A 19,765-nucleotide genomic window follows, 5' to 3' on the forward strand; every position below is an offset into this window, starting at 1 on the left:
TCTGGGAAAGACTTTTGCAGTAATTTTTTCTGGCTTGTATGCGTCTTTCTCTCACTATTACCTACCATTACAAAGTGAGGAAGTAAGCACTGGAAATGGGATTGCTAGAATCCATGCTATACATCTGCAAATCTCCCTAGTAAATCAATCCTGACTTGTCTAATAAGTTCATCACCACATCACCATCTCAGATTTTGAGGTCAAGGTAGACAAGCTATAAGGCATGAGATTTGTGACACCCTCAGCACATCACAGTAGCAGCTCTCTTCCAGACCACCTAAATACAATAAACAAGTCTAGATCTCAGTCCTTTGCATAATTTTCCAATAATTGTATTCAATCATATGTCTCAAGAGAAACAGTCAGCTGAGGATAATACTTCTAGTGGAGATACTGAACAGTTTTAGATTTTCACTAATAAATATAACTATATTCTCTGGGAAAATGTGAGATAAAGAAAGGATTTTGGTGTAGTTTTTTTAATGGTATCAAACATATGATGGGGTGATAACAAACGTATGATGCAGTAGCATCAAATATAAGACCAAATCAAACAACATAAGCTAGAAAAAGTCAGGCACTAATAAAATTCAGATAGAATTTCCTGAAGACAGAGACCTATATAGTGATTCACAAGAGAGAATAACAGCTCAGCCTATAAAAACAGTTTTCAAATCCCAGGTTATGAAGGGAAAGAATATTTGTGGGGTTCCCATAGAATTATTTAAACAGAGTAGGTTAAACCTTTAGTGATTTTCCAGTGCTGTACTGTATATCTCAGGGCCTTCTCTGCTTGCAGTATGCCATAAAATATTCTGTTCTACTAAAAACTGTCTTGCTTTTATTTCCCATCAGTATTTCAGATTCCAGTCATTCAAACTAATGTATGAAGATGCACCTTCAGGCACAAGTACAGTTACTGGTAGGACTGAGACTTAAATAAACACTGAATGGTTTCCCTTAATTTACATTAGTCATTTGTTTATAAATGCATTAAAAATGAAAATATCTGGAAAGCATTGCTTAGTATTGCCCTTTCATACCTATCATACCTGCCTTTTTTTTTTTCTCAACATCCCTGCTCCATCTGCTATGTCAGAGGTGCCAGTCACAAGCATACACTCACCTGAGTACTTCTGGCTGCCTTCTGTGCATGAAACATTCTTCTGAGCTCATCTGTAGCATTATTTTCTACTTTAGTGTCAAATATTTGCTAAAGACTTATTTCTGCCCTGAGGTTTGTAGGAAAGTTGCTGACTTGCAGAAATAATTTTAAGAAGAATTTGGGAATAAAATCTGATTGTTTAACTTAATTTAACAAAAGTCAGATTGATTAATTACTTGCTACATCCTATCTTCCTAAACTTTCTTCATGGAAGTTCATATCAAAATTTTCCTTTTAAGAAACATTGAATACATTGCAAGTGCAACCAGAAGTGATTTATTTCAAAGCTACAATCATCGCTCTGGTACTCTGGAAAAGAGGCGATGAGGCATAATGCTAGGTTTATTAATATACTTCCTTTTCCAGCTGAAGGCAGATTTTGAGAGTAAGAACAGGGACAGTTACATTTGTTCTCAGCCCATCAGAGATACAAGTCTCCAGTTCTACAGACAGCATGATCATCTATCCTGCTAAATGCTTCCATCCTTTCTCTGAATGTTATTACAGTCGTGATAAATACAGTGCTCATTAATGAATATAGTTTATGAAGCATTTTATAGTTCTTCTTGTTCTTTTTGAAAAATGTACTTCACAACTTTTTCCTCAAAAGTTTCCTCATCTGAATGGCCTTATTGTTCTTTGAATTTCATAGCAGGGGGTGACACTGATTCTCCACCCCAGTTTTTAGGTATGCTGCACTCAAAACTACGCAATGGAAGGGCCTGGTTTTGTTGTAGTAAGTATTTAAAGAACTTCTCTGCAAGGAAGTAGAACTCTGCCAAAGCAAAGAAATAGTACAAATCAACCCCAGAAAGATAATGATTAAAAAGTACCAACCGTATAAATTGTCCGGATAATAAGGGAAGAATTGACTTCATGCCAGTTTTCATGGTTAGCTTCCCGTTTATCCATATAATAACCAAGGATTGGTGAACCTCCACTGTACCTTGGTGCTTTCCAGCCAAGGGTCATTGAATGACCATCACAGTTCAAAAGTGTGATACCATGAGGATATGATGGACAAGCTATAAGGAAGTTGAAAGTTAGGACAGAGTCTAAAATCCTGGAGTGTAGAAGTTGCTTAGCTTTTTTTACATTGCTGTTGTTTTCTGCAGCATATTGCTATCAGTTGCATAACAGTAACAAAGTAATTGTAAACCTGCTAATCAACATTAATTTTAGCTACAAAAATAAATGTGGAAACTTTTCAAACAACTGCCTAATGTGCTGCCTTCTCAGGAGACAGCAACAGGGAATAGATGGTGTTTGGTAATGTCAGCAAAAGTGTCTCCAAACCAAACATTATGCTAGAAGATTGAAATGGATCAGAAGATCTATTCCTGCCAAGAATTAAATAAGCTGCTCAAGTACTTTTGAAATACAGTAAGAATCATCCAGTAAGGAAGAAAAAAAATGTTATGAATGTAAATGAAATGAAGTCATACTACTGATCTATGGCCTTCATGGTTTTCCCCTCCTATCCCCCTATTATATGCCTGCTTCAGACTGAGAGTGCTTTCTGCCCTATAAGGAATACAAAATATTTAGGCTTTCATTAGGTTAACCTATGTTGAGGCAGAAAGACATTTCCTTCATGAGTTTACACCCACCTGTAGCAGAAGCAGAAATGTCACCCAAGCACCTTCCTAGAGAATAAGAAAACTGTTTTCCTAGCTTTTTACACCCCTACTACTAGCAAACAACCTCTCTAGCAAGCGCTGTTTTGTATTTGCCATCAGTGCATAGAAGTTTGCCCAAGTATACCCCTTTCTTGACCTGTTGTGCTACAGGCTAAGCTCCTGCCCTTAAAGCTCACCTGATATTTTCATCTGAATTACTAGCATAACTTGAGAGAATGTGGCTTACCTCATTCAGAAAAGAACATGTTAGCAGGGGCCCTTAATACAGTCCCTGATCTTGTAGCCGTACTAGTGATCAGCATGAAAACAGATAGCAATCAGCAGAACTGGCCTTTTGTTCTTTTTTTTTTAAATGTGTTTTTGTACTCAGAGGCCATAAAACATACCCTTTGCAATTATTACCAGTTCTTGGTAAATAAGAATGACCATAGCAAACTCCTATGAGTGCCCTTAAAATAATACTGCGGAAAGATTTTATCTGTGCTCATGTTAGTCGCCTATAAATAGTCCTGCTAAATTCCTGTTAAGGCTACCAAAATGGATAAAAGCCATCCACATCCCATAAGTGTGTGTAAGATCCACGTGTTCTGTGTTTGGTGACATACCCCATGCAATCCTCAACTTCAAAACACACAGTGACAAAATAGAAGGTGCAAGTTCATTTACAAAAAAGGGGTGATAGATGTGAAAGTGTTTGTGCACCACCTACCCATATGAGACACACTTTGTCCTGGAAAAATCAAATAGAGTAAGTTTGTCAGTAACATTCAAATTTATCTTGTAATAGCCATTTTGAATTATAAATCTTTTAGAGGATTATTTCTGACAAGTTTGCTTGTTGAATGGTCTTCTCCAAGAGGTGGAGGCCATATGGAGTAGTGAAAAGATATTATATTTTAAATTTTTCAGAATGAAACTGAAATTGTACAGAAATTAAAACTGCACCATAGTAGCCCAGATGTGGGCTACTGTGTACTTTTTGTTCTAAGTAACTATCCAGCCCTCCACAGAGCATGTATCATTCTTACTGAAGGTTGCACAATGGATTACACTTACACTGAATGTTTGCCTGCAGGTACCAGAGGAGATAGATTGTGCTCCAACCTGGAGTAACTAAAGGAAATATTCTGTTTGGTCCAGCCACACAATAGTGAAGTTTCCTGAAACTTCTAAACTGGGCAGATTCCATGCTAAACTGATTTGCGCCACTCCAAATCACCCAGAAGCTACTTATCAAACTTAATCAAGATTTACAGTTTCTTTGTTACAACTGAGGAGCAGAAGTCAGCCTGGTCATTATACTGAATCTGATCCAATATTTCTATCAGATATTATGAATAACATTTTTTTTTCCTTTTAACAATGTCTTTTTTATGTAGAACTGCCACATGCTAGAGTATGAACCTCACTAAGGGCATGTGTTTGATAGCTGCAAAATGTACTGTTACAGAAAATGAGACCAAAGGAGTTGATTGCTGAAAATATATAACTCATTCAAGAAACACGAAACTGAGTTGCACAGAATCATACTTACTAAGGGCTGCCTGTACTGTTATAGCCTCTGACTCTTGTGAGTTTTCACTGAATCCTACAGCATTCACAGCTTTCACACGGAAGACATACTGCTCTCCAGTTTCCAAACCATGAACAACAAACCTGGGTTAAATAAAATAACATCACCTATTAGTATATATCTTACAGGAACCATTCTGTGTTGTAACATGAAATCTTGGCAACAATAAGAAAGCTCAACTTCATGAATGCTTCGCAAAGTATAATATTTCCAAGAAGATGTGGTTTAACCCCAGCCAATAACTGAGCACCATGCAACTGCATGCTCACTTCCCTGCCCCCATTGGGATGCGGGAGAGAATTGGAGGAAAATGGTAAAAAAACCTCATGTGTTGGGATAAGAACAGTTTAATGATTGAAATAATATAACATATAACTTAATAATAATAATGATAATAATAATCTGTAATATTAATAATAAATTGTAATGAAAAGGAAAACAACAGGGGAAAAAAAGAGACAGAACCCAAGAAAAACAAGTGATATAACTGCTCACCACCCGCCAATAGATGACCATCCAGTACTTGAGCAGCAATCACACCCCCCTGGCCAATGCCCCTCAGTTTATATACTGAGTATGACATCTTATGGCATGGTATATCCCTTTCGCCAGTTTGGGTCAGCTGTCCTGGCAGCTGAAGGGCACGATGAGAAACTGAAAAAGTCCTTGGCTTAATGTAAGCATTGCTTAGTAACAACTAAAACATCAGTCTGTTATCAATATTATTCTCAGTACAAATCCAAAACATAGCCTTATACTAGCTACTGTGAAGAAAATTAACTCTATCACAGCCAAAACCAGCACAGATGAAAACCATAACACAAAGATGTGATGTAGTAAAACATAATTGGGCTGAACACTGGAACAAAAGTCACAGTACTCATTAAATTGGTAGTGTTGATCTATCAGAGAGAGGCAGACCATAGAATCATAGAATGGTTCAGGTTGTAAGGGACCTTAAATATAAACTATAATATATTACTTCTGAGCTTTGTCTTGCTAAATTCTAATCTGTTCTGGGAAGGGATTGTATTTTTCACTGGATTGTCATAGTTGCTATCAAAAATAGCTTTCAGTTTTGATCTAAGGATCTAGGTGATTATTGTAGCAGTTATAGACAGAACTATTCTATTGTAGGATATGTTCACGTATGAACAAATGAAATGTTTTTCTTATTTTTGTGCTGTCCCAATCGCTTTGACCAAGAATTAATCTCTACTTTTTCTTTGATCAAATTCCTTGTCTACTTGATCAAAGGATTAAGCAGAATACAGTGTCATTCAAAATTAATTAATAACTGACAAAATATACTAAACAACATGATGTGCTTTTTATATACCCATAAGAAAATATAAATTACCCATCTAAACTTTGCATTTGGTAAGTGATTTCAATAAAATCACACTGGACTTTCACAAAACAAATTACTTGAAGAATCATATAATGAAGTGTGATTATTTTCAGGAGGAAGTAAGAAAGCATCAGAAATAAACAGGGCTAGTGTCATGACAAGGGATCTAGAAATAGGGGCTACAGTGCTTTACCCATAGATGTAGCAGGTCAGGGAGCCTTGATGTTTCTGGGATGGGACATTTAGATTTCCTGCACAGCAGTCTCAGCAGCGGAAGCATGTTTATAGCAGACATGGCCCGCCCCTTTGCCCTGATGTCCATGGACTATGGGCTTTAGAAGGAAACACCCTGGAAAGCTTTTGAGTTCCCTCTCCTTCTCTTACTCTTCTTCATGTGCATCAGGTCTGTTTACCCCATAACATAATAGAGACGTAGAGAGTAATTTCTGGCACTTAGGGCCATGGTTTAGTGGTGAACTTTGTAGTGTTAGGTTAATGCTTGGACTCAATGATCTTTCCAACCTAAACAATTCTATGATCTTGAGTCCAAGACATACAGAGACATGTCTCTAGAACCTGCTTTTACAACTCAAAGTTAAGGAGTAAACAAATTATTTCTTTTTTTAGAGAGAAAGAAGAAAAAACAGGAGGCAGGGAGAAAGTCTGCCTTGCAACCTGAAAAGCTTAAGTCCGAGAGTCTGTACACTGTTTTACTTCACATTGATTCAACATTCACCTTAGATGATAAAATCATTGCTTAGCACATGAATTGGCTTAAAACTTTACGGTTTTCAAACCTCCACAAAATACAGAAGTATTGTCAATACCTGTTGTATTTAATAGGTTTATGGTTACAAGGTTCCCAGTGATTAGATCCCACCACAGAACAGTCAATGTAGTAGCCATATAAATCCTCTTCATGTTTTGGTTTATCCCATTGAACTACAACTGATGTTTTTGTATTCCTTGTGGCCACTACCCGACCAGGTGCAGATGGGACAACTAAGAAAAAGAGAGAAAACATATACTATTACAAAATATAACAAAAGAAAAGATGGCTAAGGTACATCCAACACTATATACTTTCATCATACTTAATCACTACAGCTACTACTTCTCCTACCATGTTAATGTTGCTATATGATATATATTTCAGTACATTTGTTTCACTGTAAATCTTGATATTTCTACATATGTGCATATAAATATTTTTTTTTCTATTTGTTTACTCAAAGTAAATTTATTTTAAACTAAAAGGCTCCCTACCTGTCTGATTTTATATAGGATTTCTGAGGAGTGAGTTCTAGAACATATTTTCAAATATCAGTGTGGATAACGGCATACAGATAAGAAAATACTTACTTTCAAATGTTCTCTCTAAAATAAGAAGTTTATGTATAGCTTATGTCCCTGTAGCACTCCTGCATTGGCAAGAAATCCACATAAACTGTAAGTGCATTAAGAGATACTGCATTCCAGCCAGTTAATGTGAATACCAATTCAAAAAAGACCAGCTTTTCAGGACAACTTTAATCATATGTTTGAGTGCTAAGTGTTTAGCTAAACTTAGCTAGATAGATTTCACAGAAGCATAGGAACGTTGGTTGGAAGGTATCTCTGGGGATCCTCTAGTCCAACCTACCACTGAGACGGGTATTATCACCAACACTAATGTGGATTGTCAGTCACAAGTTTGTCTGAGCCTTGAAAACTTCTGACAGTGGAGATTTCACAGCTTCCCTGCACAACCTCTTCCAGCATTGCACTCTTGCACCCTTTTCTCTAAGAGAGTATGCCCAGCCTGAACTTACTAAACTACAATTTGTTGCCTTTTTTTTTTTTTTGCCATCTAGCATTGCTGAGAACAGTTTGGCACCATCATCTTTGTGAGTCACCAAACGAAACAAGTCTAGCTACCTCCACCTCTCTTCACAGGTCACAACCTCTAGGGTCCTGGCCATCTTGGTTGCCATCCAGTGGACCTCTGCAGTTCCTCTACATCCATCCCTCTAGACTAAGAGACTCAGAACTAGAACATCCAGGAACAACCTCAGCAGCAGCAAGCAGAGGTGGATGAATCTTCCTTCAGTCTGTTGACTACACTTCTACCACTGTAGCATAGTACGCAGTTCACTTTACAGGAAATTGAAGTTCATTGTCGGTTTATATTGATCTAAATACCTTGAATGTTCATAAATAGAACCATAGACACAAAGACCTAAATGGGAATAATATCTTAGTACAGGCCAACATACAGTCTGTACACTATAAAATATCTATATGAGCTTCCATAATGTAAGGAACTAAGGCACTGTCTCAGCCTTTCATGATAGGTTAAAAGAGGTATCCAGCACTTGACTTTTGAAGTCATCTTAGTTTCCTCAGATTGATATATTGCAGACAACTACAAGCAGCATAAAACGAAAGAAAGGGAGCATTTTTTTCATTTAGTCTTTCAATCTCAAAATAAAAAATAATACACACTATTGTACTTTATGCAGTAAGTCTGTAAGATCAAATGGGTTCAATCGGAGTTAAGTTACCTCCATTTAGGAGTTTATGTGTGTCTACAAGTACATGTCATTAAGCTGCCATTTTAGTAAAAAATCTAGGATATAATTCAGTTACCCAAACTCATCTAGGGTCATTATAGAGCACTTGAGACTTCTTCATGGAGCTGCCAGATATGACTAAAAAGATACTGAATACCTATAACCTTCTGAAATGGCAAACTAAAAACATTTGAAAAGGTACTAGATGTCTGTTTGGCCAATTAAACTGAGCCTCTGATCTGTGGTTGGCATAGTACTGAAAATTATTCATCTCACCCCAGTGTAGACACTCCATAGCTGGGTGCCATGGGGCAACTTACAGCAATATCAGTCAACTTATCCTCCAGGCTCCAATTGCCACAGTGAGAGCAGAGACACCTAGAGCACCTGTAGATGTCCACATGCAAACACCTAAATTTAGATGTTAATCTCAAACTCAATTCAGTTACATAATATTAAATATCATTTTGGATGGCCTAGGAAACCCCATCCATACTCTAGTTTCTGCTCAAGAGAGGAAGCTACCCATAAGTCCTGTGTAATTATTGCAATCCCCATGAAGTTGTCTTGGCTACCCTCAGGAATGTCAAATGGCGCTACATGCAGGTACCTAAAAGGAGCCATTTGTGTCTGATATATTTTAGCTCCGGTGGTAAACTCCATCTCTGAAAACATTCCTGCAGTTTCTCTTTAAAATAGCATCTTCTGCTTTCTGCTTTCAGCTATAACTATGATTTATTTAGAACGTCTCGTGTTAACCCCTAAGGGATAGCCTATTTTCTGTACTAAGTGAAATAAATGCAGTATTTTTCTTCCCTACCTTGGGGAATGTTGAATGGTTTCAATAATTTATATGCATTAATGAGACATCAAATCAAGAATACATGAAAGGAAAAGATGTTTTTATTTCATCAAGCTAAAGGTGATGGATTATATTTTCTAAAATTAAGGTAAACATTAAGAAGAGTATATCTATCAACATTTAGTGAACTACAGTATATCAAATACTGTAAATATTTTTTATATTTTTTGCAAGTGTACTAGTAAGAGATGTGCTCTTAAGGTGACGGCTGTCAATACATGGGACAGTTACATGTGACTTAAGCAGAACTGCAAGAGCAAACCAAACATTTGAGCAACAAGATGAATAACTACTCCTGAAGTTTTCACTTGTGTTTTTGAATGTGTCCCGAAGATAAACACTTCATTTTAATTTGGAAACTTACTACTGAATATGTAGAGGTATCTTCTGCTTTCTCTGAAATCTACTCATCTGCATGCCACAGGAATGCTGCACCAGTAGTAATTTGCAACTTAGAATACTAAGAAAGAAATGAAAGGCTACCTTATCTAGCTGAAACTGTAGGGAATTAGGTACCATAAAGTTACCTGAGCCAGACAATATAATTATCTGAGTTAGCGATTAAAGTGTATTATCCTATTCTTGACAAGTCACATTAATAGAGCACTGAAGAATTAATAACTAAAATGAATTCAACTTTGTAAAAATTGTTGGTCTCAGCAAGCAAACTTGTGATCATTGGGAAAATTTTGGAATGTTTCTAAAATTTAGCAACTTGGTCTTTTGAAATCCTTCACTGTATTGAACATAAATCAATTTGATATTTATGATTGCAGTTATACAAATCTAATTATAATGAGAGTTGCCTATTTCCATTTTGTAAAATATCAGTTATATTTAATATTAATCCCTTACAATTAATGCCTTACCAATGGTATCTTGTGGTTGAATAGGTTGTGTGATTTCAGATGGATCACTGATGCCATGCTTGTTTGCTGACAAGACTCGGAAAACATATGATTTTCCTTCTGCAAGGTCAAACACTGCATAACGAGGAGATTTTACTGCAACCTGTGGATTGACTCTTTGCCAGCTTCCACTGCCAACCATGGACTACAAAAACAAAAACAAACAAAAAAAAGATGTGAATCACTTCTGTGAACTGTCAAAAAAATGAACATATTGCTGTATTGCATCCTGTCATGAATTTATTTAAGAGTTATATGAGACGGAACACTCTCACATGCCTCACTTTAACATATGCAAATTCTCATGGCTCACGCATTCCATTACTCTACAAAAAAGTCTAAATACCTCACTGACTCCCTGCCTGTCTAGACTTCAATATATGCACACTCTTACATACAGCTAGCCTTCGGTTAGGGCCATAACTGCCAACTGTGATTGGTCCCAAAAGGCTTACTCTGCTGTGCTGCAAAACCCACTTGAACACCCAAAGGTTTGATATAAAGCAAGTAAATCCTAATTCAAATACTGCAGAAAGCTGGGGTGGAAAGGGGAGATGTTACTTTACTCACTGCTTTGCTTTATCTTTATGTATTTTGTTGAGTAATGTAACATTCCTAAAAATCATTCCTCAAGTGAAATAATTACTTTTGAATACTCTCAAGCCAGTAGCTGAGCTAATCATCATCACAACTGCACATGGAAGAGAGCAGCAAACCAGCACTCTGAGAGAAGTCTGCTGTCCATTAGGTTTCCCAGATAAACTGTTGAGCCAAACCAAAAATTAGTCATGGAATCTTTCAGCAATTCTAGTAAAACCCAAGTGCTCAGTAAATAGCTTAAATATAATTTCCTTCAAGCACAGAATGGTGCGTACAAATTAAATGTTTATAACGTTTTGGAACAGAGAGTTTGGGAACAAAACCCAATAGACAGTGAACTTCTTAGAGGAGGAACAGTGTTTCATGGGTGCTTGGAAACTACCCTGTATATAATGAAGCCCATTATAGATAAATAATAATGTAAACAGTTGGATCTCATATATCAACATATTTTTCATAGATGCTGAACCCACCCAGTGTTCTCAAAAGAAAAAAAGAAAAGTAACATCCATTTTCTTCATAATAAAATGATGGAAAATATGAAATAAACATTTTTTTTTGCTATATATTTTACTTTCTGGTATGAAAATCATTAATTGTTGCATTTCATTTTCACAGAGTATCAACATCACATTTTATTCTGTACTTTGGTTTGATTTATCTAATAAATAATGATTTTGATTGAACATTGTCATACAGCATGGAGAACTCATTTCCATTTTGTGTTTCTTGAAGCCTTTAAAAAAACCATTTTTATTCTTCAGGACTGTCTTCTTTATTTGAAATAAATGAATTAGAAATTGTACTTTTCTAAATTAACAGATTACTGTGGAAAGCAAAAAAAGCCAAACATTCACCTATGAACTAGGTGAATGAACCATTCACCTATGACTGAGCTATTCATATATATAAATTATTTATATGTAGAAAGATTTCAAATTCAGGTTAATTAGTATAATGAACCTTTTCTTCTAATAATAGCCTTTTAGTCCTCATTCTCACTTTCCCTCAGTGAGTTTGGCATTTAATTAAGACTTGTTTGTTCATCATTCTCACTGATCTATACTGTTTCTCTAGCTATATAAAGCTATTTCTGTAAAACAAACAGCTACATATATTTTCTAAATCATACTTAAAATTAAATTCAACTAATCGAGCATAGGTGTCCGCTCAATGGAAATCTACACCTGAGCTTTTCATCTGGGCTATTTCAGCATATTCTGGAAAAAAAAAAGAAACGAGCTATTGTCATGCCAAGAGCTGGTTCAAAATCCTTAAGTAAGTATGCTTGACATTTATAGATAAGAGCAGATGTATGCAACTGGGAATAAGTACAAGGAAGGCATGTTATTTTATTGCATAGAATGAATACTAGATACTTATTTCTATGGAAATTTTTGTTTCTTCTTTTGAATGTGAAAGGCAGAGTGGGAGAAATCATGGACATGCTTGGTGGAAAATTTAACTAGTGGCTGGACTTCACCTTACACCTATTCATCATCACCCAGCAAGTAATGGATGATAGAGAACATAGACATGGGCTATAAAGGTCCTTTGAAGTGGAGATTTTGATGTGACTGCAAAGGAAAAGACAAGATTGAGGCTAGAAAAAGAGGAGTGCTGTGAACAAAATGACTGGCTGGGAAATGAACTTTGGAGGAACATGCTGGACAGATGTGAGAAGAAAAAAATTGGATGATAAGGGCCTGAGAAAAGGCTGTCACAAGATTCAAGATGCAAATTAAATGTGTGGCAGTTTTATGGACATTTTTAGTGTTTGTAGATCGTTAAGAGGTGGCATATGCGAGTGGTATAATTCATAAAAACTAAGTATAGCTTGGCACGTAAGAGTTTTAGAGGTCAGGTATGAGACCTAATTTACCTACTAGCAAAACTTCGTAGCAAGGAGGAAAGATTATGAACTCTGGCTGTAATCCAATGCACTTAATTTAGAAACCTGACTTGGGGATGGATGTATCTAGATCTTAGTAGTTTAGATGGGAGAAGAACAAACCTCCCCTACTGTGATCACTGAAGTATTCTGTCAAGTCAAAGGGAAGAGAAAGGCAGCCTCAGAGACTACCAGTGAGCAGTGAACTTCAGACAGGCATCTGCCTCTCCACTGACCTTACAGGGATTAAATTGGAAATGTCAGGGTATAGCAGAGGGTGCCATAACCCTGCAAAAAGGAAAATGAGGATCAAATTATGAGTCACTTCCTTGCTCTGTCACAGGACAACCAGAAACTTCCCTTTAATACAGGCAGACTTTAAACTTCCAGTCTTGCTTGTAGGACTGTGAAATCTTAAGATGTTTCTTTTCCATTAAACCACTACCTTACACATGTAGTTTGTTCTCATTTTAGACAGCAGTAAGAAAATACCACAGGGGCATCCTTTTCCACAGACCTTGAAATTCAATGCTCATTAAATCATATAATAAGACTTCTGATTCTCCGTGCTTCTCTAACATCCCATTACCAAATCCTGCGAGACCTCAGGAAGTATTTGTTTTATTGTTCATCTGTAGTTCTAAAAATGAGTTGAATGTAACTGCACATAGCAACAAAATACCTTACAGCTGAATGCCACTGTACAGTACCTTCTCAATGAAATACGTCAGTGGCTCCTTGCCACGGGGAACAGGTGGATCCCAGCTGAGTACAACATATGTTTTGCTGATTTCTGAAGCATGTACATTGGTGGGAGAGCCTGGAATCTGAATATCGCCTGGAAAAGTAATAAAAGTAGCAAGTGTTAAACAGCAGATTAACCCCTGGATCAGCACTGATGCTACAGTTCATCTTTCTGAACTCCCACCCCGTAATGCAATGCTCAGTTATCAGTGGCTACGATGTCATCTGTGTAGTTCACTTGCTCACTTCAATTAAATTTTGAGAAATGAAGCATCAGTATTAAAAGTTAGTTATTTATTTTTTTCAGTAAAAGTTAAATATGCCCCCTGAAAACTGGTGCATTTGTCACAACTTCTTTCTTTGATCACATTTGAATTACTTCTATCTGCTGGGCAGAATGCCTCGGAAAAAACCTACTCACTACATGAAAATAAGAGATATTTTTTGATCAAAGACAGAAGTCCAAAGAGTTATTACAAGAAATTAGACTAGAAGAAGATATCTGGAAGTACAGTCAGGAGAAAAACAGCTTAAAACAAAGCAGAAAACGTTAAAGGAAGAAGAACCTATTAGCAATGTAACCTGTAATGTGATAGCACTGCCAGTCGTGTAGTTTAAAGCACTTCTAAAATCTGTGTATCAGAGACATAAAAATATGTCACCAGCCCCCTGGTGACTCCACCAGTTGTGTCCTGCTCAAAACCTTCTCCCCACTCACCCTGCAGGGTTACCAGGAATGTGAGGCAGGACATGCGTACCCTGGGCCAGGCTAGAGGAAACCAGTAGTGAGCCTTTGTGGTTACGCTCACCCACCACAGCATGAGAAGAAGAGGGTTTTGCTATCTGAGGGATTACATTGGTGTGAAACAGCAGTAGATAGGAGAGGCTTGCACCTATGATGAACAGCTTCAGGCAGAGCTACACACCTCTGAAGAAGCTTCCTCTTGGTAACAGGTCATAAATAGCAACTCAGCAGATACTACAAATACTTTATTTTTATGGCTTGCAATGGAGAAAGCAAAAAGTTTCACTCTTTTGAGGTACATTTTGCCACTTCTCAGGCTAGCAAGGAGCATATCACAGAATCACAGAATCACAGAACGTTAGGGATTGGAAGGGACCTCAAAAGATCATCTAGTCCAATCCCCCTGCCGGAGCAGGAACACCTAGATGAGGTTGCACAGGAAGGCGTCCAGGCGGGTTTTGAATGTCTCCAGAGAAGGAGACTCCACAACCTCTCTGGGCAGCCTGTTCCAGTGCTCTGTCACCCTCACTGAGAAGAAGTTTCTTCTCAAATTTAAGTGGAACCTCCTGTGTTCCAGCTTGTGCCCATTACCTCTTGTCCTATCATTGTTTGTCACCGAGAAGAGCCTGGCTCCATCCTCATGACACTCACCCTTTAAATATTTATAAACATGAATGAGGTCTCCCCTCAGTCTCCTCTTCTGCAAACTAAAGAGACCCAGCTCCCTCAGCCGCTCCTCATAAGGGAGATGCTCCACTCCCTTGATCATCTTTGTAGCCCTATATATATCCTATCCCTATATATCCTCTAAAAGCTCAGGATCTGACAGCAAAAGTGAGAAAAATGTTTCAATAATAATCTCTAAATCATGGAAGTGATATTTTAACAGTTTATAAATATCTGTAACCAGGCTCAAACACTGAAGTTATTTTATTGTATATGTTTCCCAATCAAAACCAGGTTTTTTTAAAAGCAAAGTGACATGTCCTGAGAAAATTTATTTTCCCTCAATGCTTTCTTATATTTTATTTCCTACAAACACACTTTTTCTTTAAGAAAGGCACATGAATTGGCTGAGTTTAAGATAAAATTGCTACATACAGTCAAGAAAATTGCAATAATCCTTCACAGCATAGTACATAAAGTCAAAAGGTTTCCAATTGGTTTCACATAACTAAATCTCAACATGTTTTCTTACATACTTGAAAAAACCCAAAGCTGACATAGTTTTTAATGATATGACGTGATGGTACAGCCTGCTGTCTTAGAATGGAAGGTCATCTGGCCCTAAAAAATGAAATCCATTTGTGATCAGTGTGATCTCTTTTTCAGAAATGGTCTCCTATCTTGCAGATTAAAGTAATGATCTATATAAACAATGGTATTTGGATATTCGTACTCCTTTATTAAATATGCAACTTCATGAAACAGAAGTCCAAATATTATTATTCATGCTTATGCCAGAGTAGTCATTTAATATTTCCAATCATTCTCAGGCAATGCTGAGAGCAGGAGTATGTTCTTGGAAGCCAAACACGAAAGACAAATGTATTCTGATCCTATAACGTGTTTCGGATTGTACAATGTCCATATCACTTCATTTAGGGTAGCACTGCAGAAACAGAGAAACTTCATCTATCCTGTGTGTGCACTGGAGAAAACATTTAATGTCTGATTCTCCTTCAAACTACACCTGTTCTCAGATGTTTTTTTTTTTTCACTATGTTATTAATTGTGTTACAGCTTTACAATCTTTGTGGTAGAGGGGTTTTTTTACTACTTAGCCACTATAGTTAACATTTTTGACAGTTTAAGTAAAAAGAAGACCATTATCCAAGCTCCCCAAAAAATCACTACACATAGAAATAACCAAATACAGAAGAATTTCAGGCTTTATCTCAAAAGTTGGCAGTGATCTTTCCAGTTCTTCTGAGGACAAACAATATTTAGGGTATAACCTTAACCTTAAGAACCTCTTTTTTCAACCAGATGTATTAATAAAAGAATTGGAATTAATTGCATAAGTTTTTATTAAAATGAGAATAACTTGCTCAGATCATCAAATTCAGTTTATAAAACTGTATTTAGCTCCCACAAGAATAGGAGAAAGGGAAATGGGGATTATCAAATGCAATGTTCAGTTGCTTAAACTCAGCTTAGCACTAGCAAAGCAAAAAGGTGAGATGTGGTCAGCACACAATGAAAGTAATGCTGTTGAGGGTGTGATGTTCTCTGTCCTTTTAGACCTCAGCTTTCACTTGTGTTCTCTCAGACTTGCAAGCCAGAATTTCTGTCTTTATTTATTATTATAAAGAGTTTACTCACTACTTTGATTTCTTTTCAAGCTATGTTTCTAATTATAATGCTAAATTTCTGGGATATAAACAGATGGACTGAAATCAGAGAAATGCTACATACCTTCAAGGTCATCCTTGCTGATCACAATCTTTCTCCCTTCATCCACATGAATAGCTGTTAATCAAAATATTCAATCAGTTTCTTGAACCAGTTTAATATATTTGCAAATTTTCCAAATTATTGTTCACCAGCTGTTCAAAAGCCGGTATACCTCTATTTCTACAAGCTTGCTATTAAATCTTTCCAAAGATGGAGTCAACTCAAAGTCATACATTGCTTCATTCACTTTCATAAGAAAACAGAGCATGATAAGACAGTGCTAGAAAGCAAGAATCATACTCACAGTAGATGGATTCAGTTCTGTGGCAGATTAGTAAACAATTGTATCATGAATTGGAATTTCGTTATAGGAATTAATCACAAAGCTAATGGAAACATAACATATTAAACTCAGATTTTACAAGCAACATTGAGGCAGTGCTCTGCAGTCCTCATAATGAGTTTAATTCCCCTCTGAGTAAAAAAAGCACACAAAACAGAAGGTGTGCAAGCACACGATATACGGAATCTGCACAGGGCTTTAGGACAAGGCTAAATCAATAAAACTACTCCCCAGAGCAAGCCAGCTTACTCTGTTCATGGAGAAGCTCTCATAAGGCTTCTTTGCAGTCTGCAGTGGCCTTGAGCATAAGACTGGCTTTCAGAAAGAGCTTGTTCATTAGACTCACTTTTTCCATCTGGCAGAAAAGTCACAGTACTACAGAGTCCCCATCCTGTAGTGCAGTGGCTTTGTGCCAGTACTGCCAGTACTCAGTGAAGAGGAAAAAAAAGTGGAAAAATACAAGTTTGCAGGCCAGTGAATTCATATGACATTTTTTATATTTTCTTTAACTAAAACAGATATATTAAATAGTTTTTTCAAAAGTTACTACCAGCAAACTGGGACCCATCTCCCAGTGCAAATGATAAAAGCTTCCAGGACATATTACCTCTTTTGAAAATGTTGCTCCTTGTGACAATGAGCGTCTGTGTTTAAAACTAAGCAAAACCAGCCATAATTGAGAAGGAGTTCCCAAGTCCTAACAAACTGTCTGAATGGACCTTGACATTCTAGCTAAATCCCCCACCTTCAAATTAGTGAGATAGTCAATCAAAGGAAGAAACAAACTCTGCTTTTTAGGTTAACTAAGAAAACAGAATCTGGAAAAGAAAAAAAAGGATCAAATATTCAACATCTGTTTCAGCCTTGTATGACCTACTTTGTGTTCTTTCCAGGTCAATGGGATCAAGAGCTGCAACTGGTTCAGAGACTCGAGAAGGCCTGCTAATGCCAGCACTGTTCACTGCTCTCACACGGAATATGTAAGATCGTCCCTCGTAAAGACCAGTCACAGGATACTTGCAGACTTTTACAGGAGCATCATTGCACTGGACCCAGTTTTCCAAACCTACTTCACATCTTGGAGTAGCAGAAGACAGCATTTATCAGTATCACCCCACAGTAAACATATACCATGCTACACACATCAATTCAGAATCACAGAAGTCATCCTCACTAAGTTAAGGAACTAAACCATTTGGTTTGATTATAACTCCATTTGGTTCTTTTCCTTGTCATATAAAGAACAAGTTAGTCACTTTTATTTTTAACATACATCCCCACAGAACACGTTGAAATTGCAACCTTCACCTAATCTTTTCAGTCTCTTTCTTGTCATATTTTTTAAGCAAGCATCTTTGTGCTTTTCCTTCCAACAATGATTGGGCCTCCTACAGAGTGCAGGAGTCATCCAGAAGCAGCATGATGTCCTCATATTGGCTCTTTTGTGCGTACATGTCTGTTTTATGTCCTAGTGCTACAAACTTTTGTGGAAAAGACTACCTTTTGCCCTGATAGTGCCAGGAAAAGTAGGGTCACGATCAAGGGCTCCTTGGTGCTGCAGTAATCCAAGCAAAATGTCAAAAGGCACAGCTGACTAGATTAGACACAAAATAGGTGAAATACTCCCATGGTCTATGCACTGCACAAATTGGATATAAATGGTAGAGTCCTCAGGGCTTGAGTTAATTTCCTTATACTGACTGCCATTCATAAGCCAACATTTTCCAGCAATTCTCAGACAGTTGTCTCTGAGCTAGACCAAATTACAGAGTAGCAAATAGCTATGAGCTACAAATGTTGCTTTTAAATGTAGAGGAGTATGAAATTATTTCAGTAATGTTTTTGCTAACTGACAGTTTCAGACACTGAGGATCAGATGTTCTGCTCTGACTACAAGGGGAAAGGAATGCACTTCAGTGGGAGACATGCAAAATAGTGCTTGGATACCCTGATCCTGGGATGCCTGCACTGGGCTGGAACCCCAGCAAAGTGCAAAGCAGACTGGAGGAGAGAGGACTCCCATTCTGTTTTAAACTACCAGCTCCTGGGAACCTATATCTTGAGTTCCTGGTGTACCACAAGGAAGGCAGAAATAAAAAAATAATGTAATAATTTCTAATTTCAGCTTTTGTACTGTTAAAGAGACTAAATCTGATTCAAAATGCCCATGAATTCTGGCTTCTATAAGTTAATTATTGCCAAGGCTCATACTCTGATTTGGCCACATCCACACTATTGAACATTTTCAGTGTCTGATAAAGTGTGGCTGCCTGCAAATGATTACTGGGAATAGACCCTGACCCTCATTAACTCCCAGACTATACCCAGAATTACCTGTGAAGGTACTAGATCACCTGGGCAAAAGTTTGCCAGGAAACAATTGAGTAATTTAACACAGTAGGGAACTGAATCCCAGTGCCTAAGGTCCATAAAAATATATCTAAAGAACTCATGTTTTGAAGGATATAATAGGGTTTTTTTCTTCAGTATATATATGTTTTTGGCAATGAACAAAATACAATAAATCCCAATGTTTACATACTTGTCAACAAAATATCCAATGACTGGGCTCTCACTGGTTGTGTTAGGTGGTTTCCAGGTAACAATAACATAGTCTCTGTTAGCATCATGGCATGTAACATCCATTGGTGCTCCCGGTGCTCCTGCAATCAATGCATCAGCATCTAGACCACAAATAAAAATGAATGAGTTTTAAAATGGACTTCTCTGAAATCTACCACGAAGGAAAAATTGAGGTTTCCAGTTCACTCTGCTATTTGTTTATCTGAATGGGAGCCCAAAGATTTCATTACACACTAATTCACTGCGCTAGTGGATAAGGCTCATAACGTCTATAACCCCACATAGATAAAAATGTTCAGGGATATTTTTGAGGGCAGAAAAGTGGTTTAGGCATCAAACATCCATTACTTTTCCTGAGAATTAAAAGCCTAGCTACCCCATGTGTTTTTGATGTTCTTTCCCACTAAAAGC

General features: G+C 37.2%; 1 protein-coding gene across 1 annotated transcript in view; it reads right to left on the reverse strand.

The window, feature by feature from the left end:
* Nucleotides 1-19,765, reverse strand: part of MYOM2 (myomesin 2) — a gene marked incomplete at both ends in the record, with an annotated part of 41,718 nt that overhangs the window by 15,283 nt on the left and 6,670 nt on the right. The window contains 8 exons of the mRNA XM_010194790.1: nt 2,003-2,190; nt 4,340-4,461; nt 6,557-6,731; nt 10,013-10,196; nt 13,253-13,380; nt 16,450-16,503; nt 17,649-17,848; nt 19,314-19,455. Of these exons, the coding sequence (XP_010193092.1) occupies nt 2,003-2,190; nt 4,340-4,461; nt 6,557-6,731; nt 10,013-10,196; nt 13,253-13,380; nt 16,450-16,503; nt 17,649-17,848; nt 19,314-19,455 (1,193 nt within the window). The remainder of the gene's footprint in view (nt 1-2,002; nt 2,191-4,339; nt 4,462-6,556; nt 6,732-10,012; nt 10,197-13,252; nt 13,381-16,449; nt 16,504-17,648; nt 17,849-19,313; nt 19,456-19,765) is intronic.

This window comes from Mesitornis unicolor, unplaced genomic scaffold, assembly GCF_000695765.1.
Source record: "Mesitornis unicolor isolate BGI_N332 unplaced genomic scaffold, ASM69576v1 scaffold15181, whole genome shotgun sequence".
In the NCBI taxonomy this organism is placed as follows: domain Eukaryota; kingdom Metazoa; phylum Chordata; class Aves; order Mesitornithiformes; family Mesitornithidae; genus Mesitornis; species Mesitornis unicolor.